General features: G+C 68.2%; 7 protein-coding genes across 7 annotated transcripts; 2 read left to right on the top strand and 5 right to left on the bottom strand.

Moving 5' to 3' along the window:
• Positions 1–215: 215 nt before the first annotated feature.
• MICPUCDRAFT_48334 (uncharacterized protein) lies at positions 216–3,612 on the bottom strand. The gene is made up of 5 exons (XM_003061536.1): positions 3,079–3,612; positions 2,156–2,942; positions 1,819–2,026; positions 1,415–1,628; positions 216–1,227 (listed from the first exon to the last, which is right to left on the bottom strand). The coding sequence occupies exons 1-5, from the start codon at positions 3,460–3,462 to the stop codon at positions 841–843; spliced, it is 1,980 nt and encodes a 659-aa protein (XP_003061582.1). The 5' UTR covers positions 3,463–3,612; the 3' UTR covers positions 216–840.
• Positions 3,613–3,861: 249 nt separating this feature from the next.
• Positions 3,862–5,766, top strand: MICPUCDRAFT_63142 (mitochondrial carrier family). Its single transcript, XM_003061800.1, has 5 exons — positions 3,862–4,192; positions 4,400–4,671; positions 4,860–5,036; positions 5,171–5,257; positions 5,444–5,766. Exons 1-5 carry the CDS (start codon positions 4,039–4,041, stop codon positions 5,660–5,662), a joined length of 909 nt encoding a protein of 302 aa, XP_003061846.1. The 5' UTR covers positions 3,862–4,038; the 3' UTR covers positions 5,663–5,766.
• MICPUCDRAFT_35444 (anion exchanger family) lies at positions 5,739–7,993 on the bottom strand. Its single transcript, XM_003061535.1, has 3 exons — positions 7,267–7,993; positions 6,271–7,079; positions 5,739–6,134 (listed from the first exon to the last, which is right to left on the bottom strand). Exons 1-3 carry the CDS (start codon positions 7,963–7,965, stop codon positions 5,837–5,839), a joined length of 1,806 nt encoding a protein of 601 aa, XP_003061581.1. The 5' UTR covers positions 7,966–7,993; the 3' UTR covers positions 5,739–5,836.
• Positions 7,994–8,132: 139 nt separating this feature from the next.
• Positions 8,133–9,419, top strand: MICPUCDRAFT_63135 (uncharacterized protein; the record flags this gene model as incomplete). Its single annotated transcript, XM_003061799.1, has 2 exons — positions 8,133–8,716; positions 9,176–9,419. The coding sequence occupies 2 exons, from the start codon at positions 8,133–8,135 to the stop codon at positions 9,417–9,419; spliced, it is 828 nt and encodes a 275-aa protein (XP_003061845.1).
• Positions 9,420–9,667: 248 nt separating this feature from the next.
• Positions 9,668–10,003, bottom strand: MICPUCDRAFT_51456 (uncharacterized protein; the record flags this gene model as incomplete). Its single annotated transcript, XM_003061534.1, has 1 exon — positions 9,668–10,003. One exon carries the CDS (start codon positions 10,001–10,003, stop codon positions 9,668–9,670), a length of 336 nt encoding a protein of 111 aa, XP_003061580.1.
• A 160-nt stretch (positions 10,004–10,163) lies between these two features.
• On the bottom strand, positions 10,164–16,220 carry MICPUCDRAFT_51455 (uncharacterized protein; the record flags this gene model as incomplete). Its single annotated transcript, XM_003061533.1, has 6 exons — positions 10,164–10,372; positions 10,573–10,808; positions 10,978–11,825; positions 12,010–12,396; positions 12,530–15,067; positions 15,213–16,220. The coding sequence occupies 6 exons, from the start codon at positions 16,218–16,220 to the stop codon at positions 10,164–10,166; spliced, it is 5,226 nt and encodes a 1,741-aa protein (XP_003061579.1).
• A 270-nt stretch (positions 16,221–16,490) lies between these two features.
• MICPUCDRAFT_51454 (Nucleosome/chromatin assembly complex protein) lies at positions 16,491–20,249 on the bottom strand (the record flags this gene model as incomplete). Its single annotated transcript, XM_003061532.1, has 1 exon — positions 16,491–20,249. The coding sequence occupies one exon, from the start codon at positions 20,247–20,249 to the stop codon at positions 16,491–16,493; it is 3,759 nt and encodes a 1,252-aa protein (XP_003061578.1).
• Between the last annotated feature and the right edge of the window lie 542 nt (positions 20,250–20,791).

Here is a 20,791-nt window from a genome sequence, read left to right as displayed (position 1 = left end):
TGGGGGAGGGGGGGAGGGGGCGCGGCGCGACTGTGCGACCGCGCGACGTTCGATCAGATGGATGGATGTCGCTGAAGAAGATTTTTGAACTGTTGCTTTTTTCCTTCGATACCACGCACTCAGCACTGATGTTTTCGACGGCAGGGACTGCTGGACCTGACGACGTTAGGGTTCTGGTGCATCGTCTCGCCGCGTCTCGCGCGCGCACTCGCACGCGCGCGGATCCCGGTTCGACGCACGCACGCACGCACGCGACCCGCACATCGCGCGTCGTCGCCGCCGCGAGATCTCCGCGCGCGCTCGCACTCGCGCGGGAAGGCACCGAACCGCGCGGACGCGACAGCGCAGAGACGCGCGCCTCGTCCTTTCCCCCATTCATTCATTCATTCGTCCGCGTCGGATAAGAATCTAGAAGAGCGCGACAACGCGATGGAGATCGTCCCGCCGTCGTTCACCGGCGACCCGAACAGCGCGCGGTGCAACGAGAACTCGTTCAAGTACGCGTTCTACGCCGTCAACGCCGCGGTGTTGATCGAGCGCTTCGGGTTCGGCACCGCGAACGTCGGGTTCACGCACAGCGCGGACACGTACATCGCGCTCGCGGAGGAGCAGCGCGCGCGGCAGATCGAAGCGAGCGGAGGGACGGTGACGCACCGGCGCCACAAGAACGGGAAGTTCGGCGAGCTCCAGCATCGCATGGCCGCGCGGTGGAAGCGCGAGCACCTGAAGAATAACATGTGAGCGAGCGAGGAGGAGGTCGCGTGATCGCGGGGGGGGGGAAGTCGAGGCGCATTCGTAGATTCGTACAACACGGTCTTTTAACGACGCGGCGGCTGGAAATCAAAACGCGCGCCCCCCGTCTGCGTCTTCTCGTCTATCCGCGCGCGCCCCCGCGCTGCTCGAGCGCGTCGTGCTGAACCCGCCCCCGAACAACCTCGTCTCCAACGACGACCCGAACGTCCCGTCGTCGATCGCGGCGGACCCGGACCACCCGCGACGCCCGGTAAGCCCGCGAGCCGAACGCGCCGCCGCCGACGACGCGGACGCCGCGCGCGCCGCCTTCGCGGCGACGACGGCGTACTGACGGTCGCCGCCGTCGTCGTCGCCGCGCCACCCTCTCATCGTCGGCCCCAACGCGCGCTCTTTCTCGCGCTCCGGGAGCTCCGGCCCCGGGCACCGGCGGTAGCTCCTCGGTCGTCTCCGAACCTCGTCCTCGCGCTCCGCGAGCTCAGGGCCGTTCCATACGAGCGAACGTCGGGGTGGAGTTGAAAGGCGTCAGTTGGAGTTGAAAGGCGTCGAGGGCGGGTATTGAAAGCGAGGGACCCTGGGCGGAGAGACACGCCGGGCAAAGTCCTTAAGGATCGGCGTCCACCTCGCCAACGCGGTCGTATGGGAACCAGTGTATAGAACGCACCTCAAAGTCGTTCGTCCCCGGCGCGTGCTCCTTCGGCCCCAACGTCGCCGCCGCCCTCGTGACGATCTCTCTCTCGCGCCGGACGACGTGGAGATACACCGGCACGCGGACGATCTCTTCATCGCCCCACGGGTCGCCGTTCGCGACGCGGACGACGACGGCGCCGAGCCACTCCCCCGGGACGCGCGAGCCCGCGTTGAGCGTGATGATTTTGCTTAGGGTCGTTCCATACAAAGCAGCGATGTCGGGGTGGAGTTGAAAGGCGTCAGGTGGAGTTGAAAGGCGTCGAGGGCGGGGATTGGAAGCGAGGTATGGGCGGAGAGAAACGATAGCAAAAGTCCTTAAGGAACGGCGTTCACCACGCCAACGCGGTCGTATGGGGACCAGTGTGAAGAAGAACGCACCTCAGCCCCGCGGCGATCGGCCCCTCCGCGAACGACGCCTCGACGACGTCGCCCAGGCCGAGAACCTCCACGGCGACGTCCGCGAACCCGCACAGCGCGCGGTTGCGGACGACGACGCGGAACGCGCGCGTCTCGCGCGGGAGAAGCGTCCCGCAGTCGACGGCGACGTGGTGGAACTCGGTCCACCTCGCGTCCTCCGCGCGTTCGGCTGCGACGCGATGATACGTCGAGGATAGAGACAGCGTGTCAGTCATTCGTGCACGCGATTGGCTGGAAGTTTGATTACTTGTCAAAACATGTGGTCGAGCGAGTGCATCGATGCATCGGGCCCACGCACCGAGATGCCGCGTCGCGCGCCGCGTCAGCGCCGCGTCGTCGAAATCGCCGCGCTTCACGCGCGCGAGGACCGCCGCGGACGGACCGCCCTCCGCCGCCTTGCTCAGCTTGGCCCACTTCTGTCGCTCCGCGGCGCCGTCGCGCGAGGCGTCGCGCGGGTTGTGCAGGCCGCGGTTGGCGACGACGACGAGCTTTTCGCGCAGTCGCCGCGAGTCGCGGCCGTCGCAACGAATTTTTTTCAGGAGCGCGTCGACCGATCGCGCGTCTCGGTCCGCGGCGGTCGACGTCGACGACGCGCCACCTCCGCCGAATCCGCCGTCTTCTTCAGCGTCGCCGAACGCGAGGATCGCGCACCGGACGAGAAACGCCGCGAACTCGTCGAAGTCGAGCTCGTCCTCGCGATTCCAGCCGCCGGCTGTGCGTTTTCCGTCGGCGCCGAGCCCGCCCGCGCCCGCGCCCGCGCCCGCGCCCGCGCCCGCGCCCGCGCCCGCGCCCGCCGTCCCGCCGACCGTCGGCTTGTCGTCCGCGGTCTCGAACGCGGTCAGCACGTCCTCGCGTCGAAGCAACCCCGGGGTCAGGTTGAAATCCTCCGCGAACTTCAGCGCCTCGGCTTTGCTCATGAGGCACGGCGTCTCCGTCGCTTTTTTTTTCCGCTCGTCGTCGGTCGTCAACAGATTCAGTCGCTCGTCGCGACGCGCGTAGTGCTTGTACACGATCCGCAGCGGCGCGTCGCCGGGGCGCTTCTCCGGGAGCGGGCATCGCCCTCGGCGCCCGCGCTGGTCGCCCACCTGCGTGCGTCGGAGAGGGAAGACGGGTCGGGTCGGTTCGGTCGGGCGGCGACGACGACGACGCGTTCGAAGCGCGGCGAAAGGATCTGATGGATTGGAATGGACGACGAGAAGGAGAGCGGCGACGACGACGCGCCTGCGCGCGCGCGTCGAACTGCGTCGTGACGTGCAGCGACTTCCCCGGCAGCGCCGGTCGCTCCGTGGTGAGATACTCCCCGTGGTGCGCCCCCGCGCGACCGTCGCGTCCGCGCGGGCGCAGCGTCGCGCGCGCGTCGCCGTCGCGCCATCGATGCGCCGCGCTCGCCTCCTCCGACGCGCGCTCGAACCGCGCGAAGACGTCGCTGCACGCGGTGTCCGGATGGAGCGTCTCCACGGGACGCGTCATCGCGAGCGCGCTGACGCCCGGGTACGTCAACGGCGCGGGGCGCGTCGTCGCGGTTCGCGCGTGCGCGAGCGTCACGAGCGACGACACGACGGGGTCGAGCGCGGCGTCGCGCGCGACGCGAGTGGGCGTCCGCATCGTCGCTTCGTCCGCGCCAGCTGGCGGACGACGGGCGACCGAAACCTTCCGCGAGGATCGATCTGACCGGGCAGACGACGTTCGGGTTTGAGGACGCCGGGGTCGAGAGCGGGTGCGCGCGCGCGATACGCCCCGCGCGCGTGCGCGGCGGGCGCGCGGTCAACGAGTGAGTGCGCGAGGAGCAACGAACATTCCGTTCTGAGCGCCGCGCGCGCGTGCACGACGTTTGATACGTTGTCGGGCTGTTTGAAAGGAACGTCGCGCGTTTCAGTGGCGTTTCATCGAGAGCGTTTTAACGGTCAAATCAGAATCAGATCTCGCGTCGTTATTCGACGGAGGGTGCCGTTCACGTTTGCGAGAACGCGTCGCTCGTCGCGCGCTTCTCTCACTCGTCGCGCGCGCGCGCTCCTCTCCCGCGTCGCGCCCGTCGTCGTCGTCGCGCCCGTCGTCGTCGTCGCCGTTGTCGGTCCCGTCGCCGTCGCCGTCGCCGTCCTCGAGCGACCGCGCGTCGACCGACCGATCGATCCCTCCGCGCTTCGTTCAGTTCCCTCCGACGCGGTCTGTCTGTCGAGATCGATGTTTACATCTTCCGACGCGCTCTCGCCGCTTCGGACGGCGACGCCGTTCGCGGCGAGCGCGATCGAGGGAAAGCGACGCCGCGCGACGCTCTCGGACGCGGAGAACCTCGCCGTCGGCGCGTTCGGGGGCATTGTCGAGACGTGCGTGCAGAGTGCGTCCCCGAGCCCGACGCCGCGAGGGGTCGCAAAATCGGATAACCTTCCCGCGTTTTCATTAATCCGTCCATCGCATCGCGCGCGTGCACGTCTCGTCCTCCTCATCCTCCTCCGACCGCGTCCTCCTTCTGACCACCACGCCGTCCTCCTCTTCGTCGCCACATCCTCCTCCTCCTCCTCCTCCCTCCCCTCCCCGCGCGCAGTGCCGCTCATCACGTTCAAGATTTGCGTCCAGAGCGGGAAACCGCTCCCGTCCAACGTCGCGGGTTGGTACCGCGGCGTCGTCGCCGCGGCGGCGCCCATCGCGCCCATCACCGCGATTCAAGTCGCGGTCAACGGCGCGATCGAGCGCTCCGTCACCGGCGGCGTGCGAGACGCGTCCTCGGTCGAGCGCATCGGCGTCGCGATGGCCGCGGGCGCGACGTCGTCGATCCTCTACTCCCCGGTGGACCTCATCGTCATCCAGCAGCAGAAGGTGCGTTCTCCTTCACACTGGTTCCCATACGACCGCGTTGGCGTGGTGGACGCCGATCCTTAAGGACTTTTCCCGTCGCTTCTCTCCGCCCACGCCTCGCTTTCAATCCCCGCCCTCGACGCCTTTCAACTCCAACTGACGCCTATGAACTCCACCCCGACATCGGTTTGTATGGAACGACCCTCAAGCGCGGGCTCGACTCGGCGGCGGCGACGATCAAAGCGATCGCGTCCGAGCACGGCGCGCTCGCGCTGTGTCGCGGGCTGTCCGCGTGCGTCGTCCGCGAGGCAATCTACACCGCGGGGTACCTCGGACTCGCGCCCATCGCGACGGAGTCGCTCGTGAAGAGCGTCGACTACTTCAAGGCGCGTTTCGTCTGTTCGCTCTTTTATACGACGACGCCCTGGTTTCGATCCCGACGCGCCGCGACGTTTCGCGACTCCAGCTGACGCCTTGCCTCGCCTTTGATATCCACCCTCTCGACCGATCCTTCCCTCAGGAGAACGAGCTGACGGCGTCCATCGTCGGGAGCTGCGTCGGCGGCACCGTCGCCGCGGTGTTGACGCACCCGGTGGACACGGCGAAGGTGCGTTCTCCTTACACCGGTCCCCATACGACCGCGTTCGCGTGGTGAACGCCGATCCTTAAGGACTTTTCCCGGCGCGTCTCTCCGCGCACCCCTCGGTTTCAATCCCCGCCCTCGACGCCTTTGAACTCCGTCTGACGCCTTTGAACTCCACCCCGACTTCGCTTTGTATGGAACGACCCTCAGACGTGCGTGCAGAGCGACATGGCGGGCGGGACGTATCCCAACGCGCGCTCCGCGCTGATGTCGGTGTACAACGCGAAGGGGATCAAGGCGTTGTACGGCGGAGGCCTGGCGAGGACGGCGAGGCTGTGCGGCGCGTTCTTCATCATCAACACGATTAGGGATAGGGTGGTGACGTGGAAGACGGATCGCGAGGAGGCCGCAGCCGCGGGGGGGGCGTGACGAGCCCGGCGGAGAAGAGAAGAGAGAAGAGAAGAGAAGAGAAGGAGGGAGGGAGGAAGGAAGCGCGCGGTTGTATACGTATACAATGCATTGAATCTTTGATTACTTTTCGTCGATGGTCGTCGAGGCGCGTCCCTGAAGCGCGCTTTCGCGCTCGTCATCGGGCTCGCGCGCTCACGCCTTGTTGTTCCTCTTCCCGAAGAGACCGCCGCCGCCGCCGCCGCCACCCTCCGGAATCACGTGCTTCTGCTGCACGAAGGCGCCAAACTCCGGATGCGGCGACCCGGTCGTCTCCGCGTCCTCTCTGTCCGCCTCGATCTCCTCCTCGACGTCCTCCGCGGTGTCCAGATATCGCAGACTGCTCGCGGGGAACAGCTTCGGTATCACGTACTGCCTCAGCGGCACGAGCGCCATGATGAGGATGGGGAACGCGATCCCGTACACGCCCGCCCACGTCACGGCGTAGACGCACCTGGATAAAACGAACGGTTGGGATTGGTCGTTGTGTGATCAGATTTGATGACGTGGTAGATCGTGTGGTGGGCGACGCGAACGCGAGAATCCGAAACCGAAACCGAAACCGAAAAATTAATTTCGCGACGACGCACCCGAGCGCGAGGAACTGCATGAGCGTGAACTTCATCGTGTCCGACCGCGGAACGAGCTCGACGTACGCGGGAAGCGTCTCGCCCTTCCTCAGCGACTTGAGATCCATGAACACGAGCGTCAGCCGGTGAATGAACTGGTTCCCCGGGAACGATTCGATCGCCATGAAGATGAAGTACCCCCAAAGCACCGCGCGGGGCATGAGCTTGATTAACGGCGACGCGAACATGCACACGCCGACAAGCAGCGACTGAATCAAATTCGAGACGCGCTGCTCGAGGACGATCGTCGCCTTCTCCGGCTCTCGCTTTCGGTTCGTGCCGACGCCCATGAGCGACCGCGTGTGCATCGGCGCCTGCGGGAGGACGCCGTTCGTGGGAGGGAGGCCGAGTAACCCGAGGAGGAGCGTGTTCAAGCCTTGGAGTAAAAAGTCGTAGTGATACGCGCACGGCTTCTCGAGCCCGAAATCGTCAACCTGCGCGAGCTGCGACGAGACGTTGTGATCGAAGAAGAAGAGCACGGTGATGATGAGCGCGGGAATCAGCGCGACCGCGACTTGGGAGCTCGGGACGTCCCCGAGCTTCGACGTCGTGCTCCACGTCCCCGTGACGTCCGAGTCGTAGATTTGTTTGCACGCGATGCGCGTCGGGATCTCCCACGACACGCCGTCGGGTTCGGTGACCCAGTACGACAGCGCGGTGATGATCACGACCGCGATCGCGGCGCCGTAGTCCGCGACGAGCTCGCGCATCCATCGCTTCCCGACGTGCCAGGTCCGCGCGGTCATGAGCCACACCGCGAGCAGGACGAGCTGAGGGTCGTTCCATACAAACCGATGTCGGGGTGGAGTTGAAAGGCGTCAGTTGGAGTTGAAAGGCAACGCGGGCGGGGTTTGAAAGCGAGGGGTGGGCGGAGGGACACGCCGGGAAAAGTCCTTAAGGATCGGCGTTCACCACGCGAACGCGGTCGTATGGGAACCAGTGTGAAGGAGAACGCACCGTCAACGCGAGAAACACCGACCATAGCCCGTTCACCGTCCGGTACGCCACGGGCGCGTCGGCGGGGTAGTCGAACTCGTGCTCGAGGCCCTTCACCGCAGCCTGAAGGAACAAAAGCGCGATGAGCGTGCCGAAGGTCTCGCCGCTGAAGCGCGTGAAGGCGTGAATGTACTCCGACGCGTTGGCGAACGCCAGGACGAAGTGCATGAGCGCGGTGAAGATGAGCACCCAGCCGCAGAACGGCCGAAACTTCTCCGCGCCGAGGTCGTCAGTGGACTCCGCGTACTTGAACATGTAGTAGTACACGAGCACGATCGGCTCCGCGACGCCGACGATGAGCAGCGGCTGGCCGCCGAAGACGGACTGAATCACGCCCGCGATGGCGGTCGCGCAGAGGATGTGCGGGATGGAGAAGAGCTCTTCCGTCTCGTCGCGGAACTGCTCGCCGAACGTCAGCGCGGGGAGGACGGACGCGAAGAAGATGTACGTCGCCGGGGCGAATATCGCCGGGAACTTCAGGCCGCGCTTCCAATCGTCGACGTACAGGGGCTTGCGATTGCGCGCGTCCTTGAGCACGCCCTGGCCCCATCCTTTGCCGAAGACGATCGTCGCCTCGCTCGCGGGCGCGGCGGCGGCGGCGGCGTCCGCGGTCGCCGCGGACGATACGTCCACGGCGACGGCCGCGTCCTTGGGCGCCATCTCGTCTGCGCGCGCGAGGTGCGAACGACGAACGCGCGGGGGGGAGTGCGGGGGCGGCGGTTTGATCTACAACGAACTCGAACTCGTCTGTCCATTCATTCCCGCCAAGTTGTTTTTCACCCACTCCGCAGTTTCAACACTTGATCGCGTCGCCTTTCAACTGACCGATGAACAAGATGTTTATTGGCTCGTCAGGCGATGAAGGGACGTTTCGATTTTTGGCGCGACGGGCGACGGATGGACGCCTCGCGGCGGCGCGCGAGGCTCATTCTTCGTTTGTCGTAGTGTCCGCGTTCGATTGCAACATCCCAGCTACGCGTCGGGACGCGAACGCTAAACGCCGACGGACGCGCGCGTACTGTATCACAGCGCGCGCCCGCCGACCCCCCACCCTCTCTTCGTCTCTCGCCTCTCTTCGTCTCTCCCCGAAGTCAAGTCTCTCGCGCCTTCGCTCATCCGTTCAACCTCGAGGCGCGGCGGTCGGTCTCTCTATCCACGCCGCGCGTCGCTCACTCGGCAGACTTCGCCGCCGCCTTCGCCTGACGAAGCGACTTGTGCACGACGGAGAGCTTCGAGAGCGCGATGCCGGTGAGGTCCGGTCGCCCCGCGCAGAGCTCCGCCACCTTCTTCGCCTGACGCTGGAAGATGCCCGCGACTTTCTGCGACTTCCCGTTCACGGTGACGATCACCGCGGTCGGGTTCTTGTCCCCGACCGCGGCGGCGATGGCGACGGTGTCGTCGCTGACGATGCCTGCGATGGACGAAAGGGATGGGCGCGGGGTGATGGACCGTGAGCGGACGGACGGGCGGACGGATGGGAGAGGCGAAAAAACATCCGTCGTCGAGATTCGATTCGATCCACCCCGAAACATCCGCGTCGACGGACGCGACGGCGACGCGCGACGCCGCGCGGACGCGACGAAGAGCGGGAGGTTTGACACTCCCGCCGCCGCCGCGCGCGCCGCCGCGCGTCGCGACGCGTCGCGTCGCGTCGCGTCGCGTCGCGTCGCGGGACGGACGCCCCACCCCGCTCGAGGGGCGAGGTCCGCGCGACGCTAGGGTTTCGCGAGAAAAAAACACCGCGACGATGCCGCGCGACGCGTGCGCGCGACGACGCCGCGAGCGACCCCCGTCGCCGCCGTCGCGACGCGTCGCGACCTCGAGGACGACGCGAACGAAGCGGTGGCATCACGTCGTTCGTCTCACGCACCGGAGTTCTTGAAGCTGTGCTTCGACGCGAGGTTGTTGGCCTCGGCGCTGAACGACTCGAAGCTCTTTTGCCTGGTCGCGCTCCGGCTCCGGCGCTTGAAGACGTTAGGGCCGTCGTTGACGAGGAGCCACTTGAGGTCCGCGCTGCACGCGACGTGGGACTTCACCATCGTGGTGGAGCGGTGGCGCGGTCGGGAGGAGCTGTGGGCGAGGCGGCGGTGCGCGTCGCGAAGAGGGCGCGATGACGACGCGAGATTTGGTCGGGTGCGCTCGAGAAAACAGATGCGTGGGAACATGAAATGACGCGTACGCGTACTCGTACTCTATGGGCTTTTAGTACGTATGTGAATCGAATTTTACGGCAACTGTCTAACAACCTGTCCGATGGTAACAAATTTTTGCCACCACGCTCGCTCACGCGCTCGACGCGCCGGGGGAGTCGCTCGTCGCTCGCGCGTACCTCGTCCACGCGCGGTCGGTCGCGTCGTCGCGCTCACGCGCCGACCGCCTTCGCCGCCTTCGCGTCCTCCCCTCCCCCGCCCTCCTCCTTCGCGCTTCCGTCCCCTCCAGCCTCGCACGTCTTCGCGTCGAACGACCGGTTCGGATACGTCGGCTTAATCGGCACCTTCCCCTTCGCCGGCGCCTCCGCGAGCTTCTTGTTCAGCACTTCGATCGCGGCGTCGAGCTGCGCGTCGCCGCCTCGCGACGTCGCGACCGGCGCGTTAGCGACGACGACGTCGGGCACGACGCCTCGCTGCTCGATCGCCCACGCGCCGTCAGCGTCGTAGGGGCCGAACGACGGAATCGTAAACGCTGAGGGTCGTGCCATACAAGCGAATGTCGGGGTGGAGTTCAAAGGCGTCAGACGGAGTTCAAAGGCGTCGAAGGCGGGGATTGAAAGCGAGGGATGGGCGGAGAGACACGCCAGGCAAAGTCCTTAAGGATCGGCGTTCACCACGCCAACGCGGTCGTATGGGGACCAGTGTGAATCAGAACGCACCTGATCCGTCGACGAGCGCGAGCTCCGCGTCGCCGCTGTATCCAACCGCGCCGCCCCACGTCCGCTGCCCGATCACGGTCCCGACGCCGAGCCGCCGCGCGGCGAGCGCGAAGATCTCGGCGTCGGAAGACGTGCGCTCGTCGACGAGCACGACGACCTCGCCGCTGAACGCGTACTGCATCGTGACGTCCGGCGGGCCTGAGGGTCGAGGGTCCGTACGAGCGATGATATCGGGGTGGAGTTGAAAGGCGTCAGAAGCGGAGTTGAAAGGCGTCGCGGTCGGGGATTGAAAGCGAGGGACCCTGGGCGGAGAGATGCGCCGGGAAGTAAAGTCCTTAAGGATCGGCGTTCACCACGCGAACGGGGTCGTATGGGGACCAGTGTGAGATAGAACGCACCCGAACGCTCGGCGTTGAAGAGCCACGCGGCGCGCAAGAGTCTCTCGAGGATCCACGTGTCGATGTTTCCCCCCGCGTTGCGTCGGACGTCGATGATCATCCCTCGCGCGCGCACCGCGGGGTAAAACTGCGAGGCGAAGTCGTCGAAAGACGCGCTGCCGCCCTCGCCGTCTTGTTCCATGTCGCCTAGGTAGACGTACGCGACGTCGTCGTCGGCGCGCGATTTGACGTAGGCTCTGCGCGCCGGGGTGGAGTTGAAAGGCGTCAGTTGGAGTTGAAAGGCATCGCGGGCGGGGATTGAAACCGAGGGGTGGACGGAGGGAAACGCCGGGAAGTAAAGTCCTTAAGGATCGGCGTTCACCACGCGAACGGGATCGTATGGGGACCAGTGTAACCAGAACGCACCTCCGCGCGCGAACCGCGTCGGCGGCGCGTAGGTCGCTGCAGTTCTGGTGGTCGAAGGGCGTCGCGACGACGGCGCCGACGGCGCCGCCGCGGAGTTTAGAGTGGTTCTTTTTGCGGCGGCGGGGGGAGTCCCCGCCCAGAGCCGCGGCGGCGTCCGCGAACATCTCGCGCGTCCGCCGCGCGCGCGAGCGCTGCGACGCCGTCGGCAACCCGCTCGGATGCCCCGGATCCCCGCCGCCGCCTCCGCCGCCTCCTCCTCCTCCCGGCATGATCACGATCGGCATCCCCCCCGCGCCGCCGCCGCCGCCTCCCGCGCCGCCGCCGCCGCCGAACATGTTCATCAGCCCGCCGTCCATGAGCCCGCCGCCGCCGCCCGCCATCGCGGCGTAGATGTCGTCGTCGTCGTCGTCGTCGTCGTCGCGCGCCGCCGCGTCGATCTCCAACAACACCTGCGCGCCCGCCTTCCCGATCATCGCTCGGTCGAGCGCGACTGCGATCGGGACGCGCGGGAGGCTCGCGTTCAGCCGCGCGCCGTCCACCGCGGTGATGACGTCGCCCGGTCGGAGGTCCACGCCGACGGCGACGAGCGGCGACTCGAGCGCGTTCAACACGCCGGAGCCGTCGAACGCACGCGAGATCTCCATCCCGCCGCGTTCGACGTTGGGGACGAGCACGCCGCCGAGGCACGCGGACGGGCGTCCCGCGTTCGCGCCGGCCCCCGCGGATCCGTATCCCCGCGATCCGCCGGGGCGGCGGTCGAGAAATTCGTCGTCGTCGCGGATGGAGATGAAGACGTGGAGCACGGAGAGCTCCCCGAACGCTTGCGTCAAGACGTCGCGCAAGTCGCTCTTAGGGTCGTTCCATACGAGCGAACGTCGGGGTGGAGTTGAAAGGCGTCAGACGGAGTTCAAAGGCGTCACGGTCGGGGATTGAAAGCGAGGTGTGGGCGTAGAGATGCGCCGGGCAAAGTCCTTAAGGATCGGCGTTCACCACGCGAACGCGGTCGTATGGGGACCAGTGTATAGAACGCACCTTGTGCGTCATCTTGTACACCAACGGTCGATACGTCTCCGTCGTCGCCGCCCAGTCCACGCCGTGCATGTTCGGGTCGTAAAACGCGTCTCGCATGTTCCGCATCGCCTCGTCGTACATCTGCATCCACTCCTTTCGAGGGTTCACGGACACCGTGAACGCGGGCGGGGGGTTCCAGAGTTGCGCCGAATGCAAAAGCTGCTCCTGCGGCACGCCTCGCCCCGCCATCGCGATCGCGCGCGCGGAAAACAACGCGAGCCCTTTGTCCGTCGCGAGGACGACCACCTCGCCGTCGCCGGACACGATCGTCGCGATCGGGTCCGGGAAGAACGGCGCGAACGTGCCCGCGACGATGTCGACGACGACCAAATACCAGCCGACGTCATCCTTAGGGTCGTTCCATACGAGCGATTGTCGGGGTGGAGTTGAAAGGCGTCAGGTGGAGTTGAAAGGCGCCGAGGGCGGGGCTTGAAACCGAGGGATGGGCGGAGAGATGCGCCGGGAAAAGTCCTTAAGGAACGGCGTTCACCACACCGACGCGGTCGTATGGGGACCAGTGTATAGAACGCGCCTTGGTCTCCGCGATGAACGTCCGCCCGTCGCCCAAAACTTTCAGTCCGGCGTACGCGCGCTTCGGGACGAACGGCGCCGCGACCGCGCGCTTCTCGATCCCGGGGAAGTGAATCTTCGTCTTGAACCGCGCGCCGATGGAGGGGTCGAACGCGACGCCGCCGTGAGGGTTCAGCTCGTCGCCGCCGTGAAACGGGCACGCGAACCCGGCGCGCAACGGCAGACACATCAGTCGTTGCTCGTTCTGAACGTTCGGCTCCGAGCCGCGCGCGCCGTACGGCGACGCGGACCCGGACTCGATCGCGGCGTCGCTGAGGTAGTAGAGGAACAGGCCGTCCGGCGTGAACGTCGGCTCTGCGGCGTTGTACGAGTTTTCAGTCACCCGCGTGACGTTATTCTCCGCGACGTTCCAAACGTAGACGGAGGAAAATTCCGTGTCGTCCGACGCGACGAACGCGAGCCACGCGCTGTCCGGGGACCACGCGTACTCGCCCGCGGCGCGCGGGCGGAGACCGCTCATCACGTTCCGCGGGCGCGCGATACCGGTGCCGTCGCCGGGAGGCGGCGGCGGCGCGGGTTGGTCCGAGTCGGCGCCTAACCCCGCGCGGGAAGAGGTGAAGAGCGCGTCGAACCCGCCGGACGGCGGGGCGCGGCCGAGCCTGCCGTGGTGCATGTCCCTCGCGCGCGGGCGCGGGCGCGTCGCGCTCGCGCTCGCGCCGCCGCCGCCGGAGGACAGATGCCGCGTCAGCTCGTGATCGCGTCGAAACCCTAGAGATGAAACCGCCCTAGAGGAGGAGGAGGAGGAGGAGGAGGGGAAACCGCCCGCGCGGCGGCGGCGGCCGCGACGCGCCCCCCCGGGCCCCCGTCCCGCCGTAAACGGCGACGCCGCGCCGCCGCCGCCGCCCGCGCCGGGCGCGGCGATCACGATGGGCATCATCCCGGGGCCCAGCATCCCGCCGCCCGCCGCCGTCGCGTTCGCCGCGCCGTCGCCGTCCTCGTACGCGGAATCGTCGTCGACCGGCGCGTCGCGCGTTTTAAAATCGTACGAGTTCGCCGCCGTCGCGTTCAAATTCAGCGCCGTGATCGCCCCGCTCGTGTCGTCGTACACGAGCGTCGACAAGTCCGGGGAGACGTCGCTGTGCGACATCACGCCTCTGATCGTCCCCCCCACCGTGATCTGCGTCTCGCTCCACGGCCCGCCGAGCGTCGACGCCGACGAGCCCCCTCCGCCGCCGCCGCCGCCGCCGCCGCGTTCGAGCAAGACGTACTCGTACTCGCCCGACGCGTCCGACATCGCGATGATGCGCACGTTATCCCGCGCGTCCGTGTTCCGCACGAACTGCGCGTGCTTGTATCGCACCGCGCCGTCGTTGGACGTGACCTTTTCGACGCGCGTCCCGAGCTCCGGGTGTAGCGGCGCGTAGAAAATCTGCCCGCGGATCACGAGCGCGGCGTGTTCCCCCGTGAACGAAAGCGCCGCCTCTTGCAAGTCGAGCATCGGATCCGGGAGGTTTCTCACGGACGCGTGCTTGAACTCGGACACGAGCGAGATTTGCACGGGCGTCCCGAGCAGCGCTTTCTGGCCTCTCGCGATCTTCATGACCGGCCCGCCGCCGACGGCGTCGCCGCCGGCGACGACGGAGAATTTTTTTAACCCCGCGCCTACGCGATACACGACGTCGTCGCCGTCGATGTCAAACTCCATCACGTCCATGCCGCACTCGCGCGTCAGCTGCGTCGGGTACGCCCCGTCCAAACCCATGACCCACACGTTCGCGACGCCGTTGTGGTCGCTGAGGAAGAACACGCGGTCGGGGAACGCCTTCGAGGTCTTCGGCGACCACGACCCGCGCTTGCTGAGGGTCGAGGGTCCACACGAAGCGAAGTCGGGGTGGAGTTGAAAGGCGTCAGAAGCGGAGTTGAAAGGCGTCGAGGTGTGTCGGGATTGAAAGCGAGGGACCCTGGGCGGAGAGAGACGCCGGGAAGTAAAGTCCTTAAGAAACGGCGTCCACCACGCCGACAGGGTCGTATGGGAACCAGTGTATAGAACGCGCCTGAACGTCTCCGGCCACAGGCACTTCGCCTCTTCGTCGCCGTCGCACCACCGCCACAAGCGCGACTGCTCGCCGCCTTCGTAGCGCTTCGTCGCGCTCGATTGCTTCATCTCGTAGAAGACGTAACACCCCATCTGGTCCTCCGTCCCGCCGTGCGCGCGCGCGAACGGCAGCGGCCTGACGTCGCCGAGCGCGCCGCCGCCGCCGCCGCCGCGAACGGCGATCGTCGCGAGCGTCGGCTCCCCGTTCGGCGACGCCGCGTCGGCGACGACGACGATCAGCCCGTTCCCGTCGCGCGTCCACCCCTCGAGCTTGACCGCGCCGGTGCCGTACGTCACCCGAGTCAGCGTCCCGCCCGCGGTGGGCACGGTGAACACCTCGTGGCCGTCGCTCGACGCCGCGACGTACGCGATGGTCCCGCCGTCGTCGGAGAGCTTCGGGTCGTTCCGTACGAGCGAACGTCGGGGTGGAGTTGAAAGGCGTCAGTTGAAGTTGAAAGGCGTCGAGGTGTGTCGGGATTGAAAGCGAGGGATGGGCGGAGAGAGACGCCGGGCAAAGTCCTTAAGGATCGGCGTTCACCACGCCAACGCGGCCGTATGGGGACCAGTGTAAACATGGACGCGCCTTTGGCGAGTTGTCGTGCGCGTCCGACGACGACACGCGGACGGCGTTCCCGCCCTTCGCGCTGACGACCCAGACGTTGCGCTCGGAGATAAACGTCAGGAGCGCGCCGCGCATGGACGGGCGCTGAAGGTAGCCCATCTTCAGGTCCGGCGCGGTACGGCCCGGGCGCTGCGGTCGGTCCGCGTCGAGGGGATCCTCCGCGGTGGGGAGCGCGTCGAGATCGCGGACGACGCTCGAGACGTTGGGCTCCGGCGCGCGGAGCAACGTTCGGACGTCCTCGAACGCCGCGCCGCGGTCGCCGCCGCCGGCGCCGGCGCCGTGCGCCATGTTCTGGAGCATGTCCACGACGTTGGCCTTGAACGCGTCGTCCTTAGCCTTCTTCAACGCGTCGTCCGAGTCTGATGATGAATCGTCGTCGTCGTCGTCGTCGTCCTTTTTCTTTCGATGATGAATGTTGTCGCCGGGCGTCAATTTCGAACCACGACGGATCGTCGCCGGCGTCGGCGTCGCGCGCGTCGTCGTCGTCGCGAGCGGCGCGACGCCGCCGCCGAGCTTCGCGACCCCCAACGACGAGATCGCCGGCGACGCGACGGTCCCGACGATCGCGCCGGCGACGAAAAGGATCGTCGCGCCGAGGAGCGCGGGATGCGTCGCCGCTCGGCGCGGATCGAACGACGACGCCGCGGACGACCACCACCATCGCGACGACGACGACGACGACGACGACGCGCGGCGGCGGCGGCGAGCGCGCGCTCCGAGAGAGGCGTCTCCACCCGCGCCGCCGTCGCCGACCGCGGTGGACGCCGCGGCCGCCGCCGATCCGCCGCCGAAGTAGGACTCGAGCGCGTCCGCGCCCGTGCCGTACGCGCCGCCCGCGTCGATGGTCACCGAGGCGTCGGACCCGAGCAACGGCGCGGGGCGCGCGTCGTCGCCGCCGCCGCCGCCGCCGCCGCCGCCGCCCATCGCGCGACTCGACGACGGCGTCGGCGGCGAAGGCGTGGGCGAGAGCGCGCGATCGACCGGCGCGGCGCGGCGGGATGAACGACGCGGACGCCGGGCGAGGGACGACGCGCGCGCGAGGTGACTTTGTAACACCAACCCTTCGGTCGCGGCTTTCGGACGCGAGCGCGACAAGGTCTCAGCTTCAGAACGTCGTCTGTGTTGATCATTTCAAAGTCGAAATCGCGTAGCGTCGTCGCTCGCGCGCTGTGCGCCCCCACCCCCACCCCCCGCTCACTCCACCGCCATGGGGTCGTCCGCGACGACCCCTCCGTCGCCCCCCTCCGTCGCCGCGACCGCCGGAGACGCGTCCACCGCCGCCGGAGACGCGTCCGCCGCCGCCGCCGCGTCCGCCGGAGCCGCGTCCGCGACCGCCGCCGCCGCCGTCGCGGCGGCGGCCGGAGACGTCTTGAAAAACGCGCCGAGCGGCTTCATCTTCACCGGCGTCGACCTCGGCGTGCTCTTCGCGCTCTTGACCGGAGAAGAAATCTCTTTCGTCGTGGCAGCGCCGACGTCGACCGCCGCCGCGTCCGCCGCGTCCACCGCCGCGGCCGGTTTCGGTTTCGCGCTCGCCGCCGCCGCCTTCGGTTTCGGCGCCGGCGGCGGCGGGCGGTCGTCGACGATCGCGCACGCCGCGAGCGTCTCCGCCGTGAACTCCCACCGCGCGCGTCGGTACGTCGCGATCTCGCCAATCTTCGCCTTGACCGCGCGCATCGTGAGCTCGGGACCGCCGTCGCGCGACCGCTCCTCCACGAACGCGCGCGTCGCCTTGTTGATCTGGAGCTTCGGGCGCGCCATGAGAAACTTCACGAGCGTCGCGGTCGACGCCTCCGGGAACGTCGAGGGGCCCTTCTTCGCCGCCGCCGCTCCCGCTCCCGCCGCGTCGCCGCCACCGTCGTCCACGCCGGCGGTCACATCCACGCCGCCCATGCCCGCGCCGGCGTCGTCGTCGTCGCCGCCGGCGCCGGGGACGTGCGGCAGCGGTATCGCGGCGTCGACGGCGACGGGCGCCGCGCCGTCGAACGCTCTGTACGACGTCGCGCCCAGCGCGCGAAGCAGCCGCGCGTTCGCGTCCGCGCACGCGTTCGCGTCGGTCGCGCACGCGTCGACGGTCGCGGTCGACGGCTCACCGACGCCGTCGCCCGGGCCCCGCTCCGGCGTGCTCGGCGCGGCGGCGTTGACGTTGAACGCGGTGAGCACGAGCGGGCGGTTCTGGTGCCTCGCGCGTTTCATCCACTGCGCGAGCTGCGCGACGGCGCGTTCTCTCCTCGCCCTCGCGGCGGCGTCGTCGTCGCCGTCGCCGTCGCGCGCGGGATGATGACGATCGTGATCCATCTCGTCGCCGCCGCCGCCGTCGAGCAACGCAGCGTCGCCGCCGTCGACGACCTCGTCCCCGGACAGGTACCCGTCCGGGACGACGAACCCCGTCTCCTCTTCGTCGCCGTCGTCGTCGTCGTCGCCGTCGTCGTCGTCTCCCTTTCCTCCGTCGCTCAGGGATTCGCCCTCCTCCTCTTCCTCGCCCCACTCGTCCCCGGAGTCGTTCCACTCGCCGTCGGAGTTCTCGTACTCGACGCGCGGATCGCGCTTGAACGGCGCGCGTCCGGTGACGGTCGCGCTGACGAGCCCGGGGCGTTCCGGGAACGGCCCGCTGCCCCAAAACGCGGGTCGGCCGCCTTGAACGGGCCGGAACGTCTCGAACGGATTCCCCTCGTGCACGTCCGCGCCGCCGAGCTGGAACCCGTAGCGGTACGTCCCCTCGTTCACGACGACGTCGCCGTCGACGACGACGTGCGAGGAGCACTGCACGGCGAAGAGGCGTCGTCGTTTCGGCCGCGGCGACGGCAGGCGCGCGTCCTCGCGCGACGCGTCGAGCGCGTCCGCGAACGCCTTGTCCTCCGCGGTGAGCGGCTTCCGCTCGCGCTTGCGCTTGCGCTCGCCCCACCGCGAGGAGATCGATGAGAAGAGTGTCGGACACAATGTGGAGTCGTCAGACGGCGTCGAACCTCGTTTCTTCTGTTTCCACCGCGTCCGCGTCGCCTCCCACGCGGCGGCGGCGTCGAACCCCTGCGCCGTCACCGCGCGCGTCACCGCGTCCATCGCGTCATCGGAGAGCGACCCGCCGCCCCCGGGCACGACCGGCGCGGTCGTCACCGCGGGCGGCGCAACGATCGGCTTCTTCGGCGCGGCGGCGAAGAAGCCCTTGAACGCGTTGGCTTGCTTCGCCTTTTTCGCCGTCGCCGCCGCCTCTCTCGCCTTGCGCTCCTCCTCGGCCGCGGCGATCGCGCGCTCTTTCTCAGCCCTCTCCGCTTCTCTCGCCGCGTCCCTCGCGGTCTTCTCCGCTTCTCTCGCCGCGTCTCTGGCCGCCTTCTCCGCCGCCTTCTCCGCCTCCTTCGCGGTCTTCTCCGCGTCCCGCGCGGCTTTTTCCGCCTCGCGTTCGCGTTCCTGCGCGATTCGACGTGATGAGCGTTTGGAAGCAAACACATGATTGGTCAGTTTTTGATGACGTGGAATGATTGATTCGGGTGGATTTGGTGACGTGGAAGAACGTGCGGTCGAGAGAGCGAGTCGAGTCGAGTCGAGTCGAGTCGAGTCGAGTCGTCGCACCTTCTCCCGCCGCTCCGCGTCCCTCGCCGCCGTCGCCGCGAGACGCTCCGCCTCTCGCGCCGCCCTCGCCTCCTCCTTCGCGACGCGCATGGCTTCTCTCTGCGCCTCCTTGGCTCGCGTCTCCGCCTCCTTCTCCTCGCGTTTCGCGCGCTCCGCCGCCTCTTTCGCGACGCGCATCGCTTCCCTCTCCGCGTCTTTGAGTCTCTGCGCCTTCTCCTTCTCGAGCTGCGCCTCCGCGCGCGCCTTCGCGTTGATCGCGCCCTTTAAGATGCGCCCCATCTCCGTCGTCGCCTTCGGTCGCGCGGCGTCCGCGCGGAAGAACGCGACTTTCGCCGGGTTGGACGTGTAGAGAGCGAGCGTTTCCTCCGCGTTCGCGTGCTTCTCGGCGGCTTTGGCGAAGAGTTCCTCGGAGGTTTTCGCGCCGCCGCCGCCGCCGCCGCCGCCCTCGGCGGCGGCTTTGCCCTCGCGCTTCGCCCTCCGCGCGGCGACGTGCGCGTCGATCTTCTCCAGCGCGTCCGTCTTGTTCAGATCGCCGATCGACAGCTTCAGCGCCGCGATCGCGACCAGGTCGTCGTCGCTCGCGGCGTCGGCGTCGGCGAGTTTTTTCGAAACGTTCGCGATCGCGTCGAGTCGCTTGTTCGCCCTCGCGCGCCACGCCTTGTCGTCGTCCGCGTCCTCCTTCGACGCGCGATCGGTCGGGCGCGCGTCCGCGGCGGCGACGAGCGACGCGCGCTCCTCCTCCAGCGCGATCGCCAGGCGCGCGCGCGTCGCCGCGTCGGTCGGGCACTCGAACGTCGTCGTCGTCGTCGTCGTCCGACGCGGAGGACGCTTCGGCGCGGCGGACGCGTCGCCGATCGTCGCCGGCGTCGTCGTCGTCGCGTTCGAGTCGTCGTCGCCGTCGCCGTCGTCGTCGTCGTCGTCGCCCGCGGGCATCAGCCGTCGCGGGTGCGCGGGGGTCACGAGCGCGTCGCCGACGGACGCCTGCGGCGACGGCGCGCCCGCGACGCGCGACGCCACCGCGGCGGCGTCGACGACGACGCGCGTCGTCGAGTCGTTCGCCGCGAGATCCGCCGCGGCGTCGCGATGGTGCGTCACGGTCCCGCCGTCGCTGCGATGCGGCACGCTCGCGGGCGTCGGCGCCGCGGAGTTGTCCATCATCCGCAGCGGCTCGCGCTGGTCGCGGGGGGTCTCGCTCTCGAAGTTGAGCTTCACCCCTCCCGGCGCAGCAGTGGCGGTCGCCTTGACGTCGTCGTGACGACGTAACGTCGCGGCGTCCGAGGCTGGCTGCGGATCGTGGCACGCGACAGATGACGCCTTCTTGGCGAAGAAACCCGCGATCGGGGAGACGCCCTTTGGCGGCGTCGCCTTCTTCGCGCTTGCGGGAGGCATGTGCCGCGACGTTCGGCGCGTGCCCGCCCGTTCCTTCCTCGCGCGCGCTCCTGCCGGCCGCGCGCCGTCTGTTCTGCCGCGCGCGGCGACGGGACGGGATTTCAAAGTTTGAATTGCGCGCACCGCCGCAGCCAGCGCGTGGCGCGCCTGTCTCTTCTGCAGAGCTCTCTCCCGGCGGCATCGATCGAATTCACTCATTCCTCGCCGCGCGGTCCCATGAGCTCCTCGGACGCGCGCTCCGGCGCGAGGCGCGCGGAGCGACGCGAGCGCCGCGAGCGCGAGCGCCGACGCAGGGGCGCGGAGAAGTCCGACGACGCCTTCGGAGCGGACGACGTCGCGGTGCGCGCGTCACGCACGCATTCGTTCGTTCAATCGCGCGCTCGCGCTTCGTGTCGCTTCTCCGGTGCCGAGAATCACATAGAATCGTCCGTCCGTCCGTCCGTCCGTCGCCGCGCCCGCCGCTCCCGCCCCCGTCCCTCCGTCGTCCATCGCTGACGCCCCCGCGCCGACCTCCTCCCAACTCGCATCGCGTCGCTCGCAGG

The sequence above is a fragment of the Micromonas pusilla genome (genome assembly GCF_000151265.4).
Source record: "Micromonas pusilla CCMP1545 genomic scaffold MICPUCscaffold_10, whole genome shotgun sequence".
NCBI classification, from domain to species: Eukaryota; Viridiplantae; Chlorophyta; class Mamiellophyceae; order Mamiellales; family Mamiellaceae; genus Micromonas; species Micromonas pusilla.
Note: the sequence above shows the minus strand (reverse complement) of the source record. Positions and strands in the feature narration are given on the sequence as shown.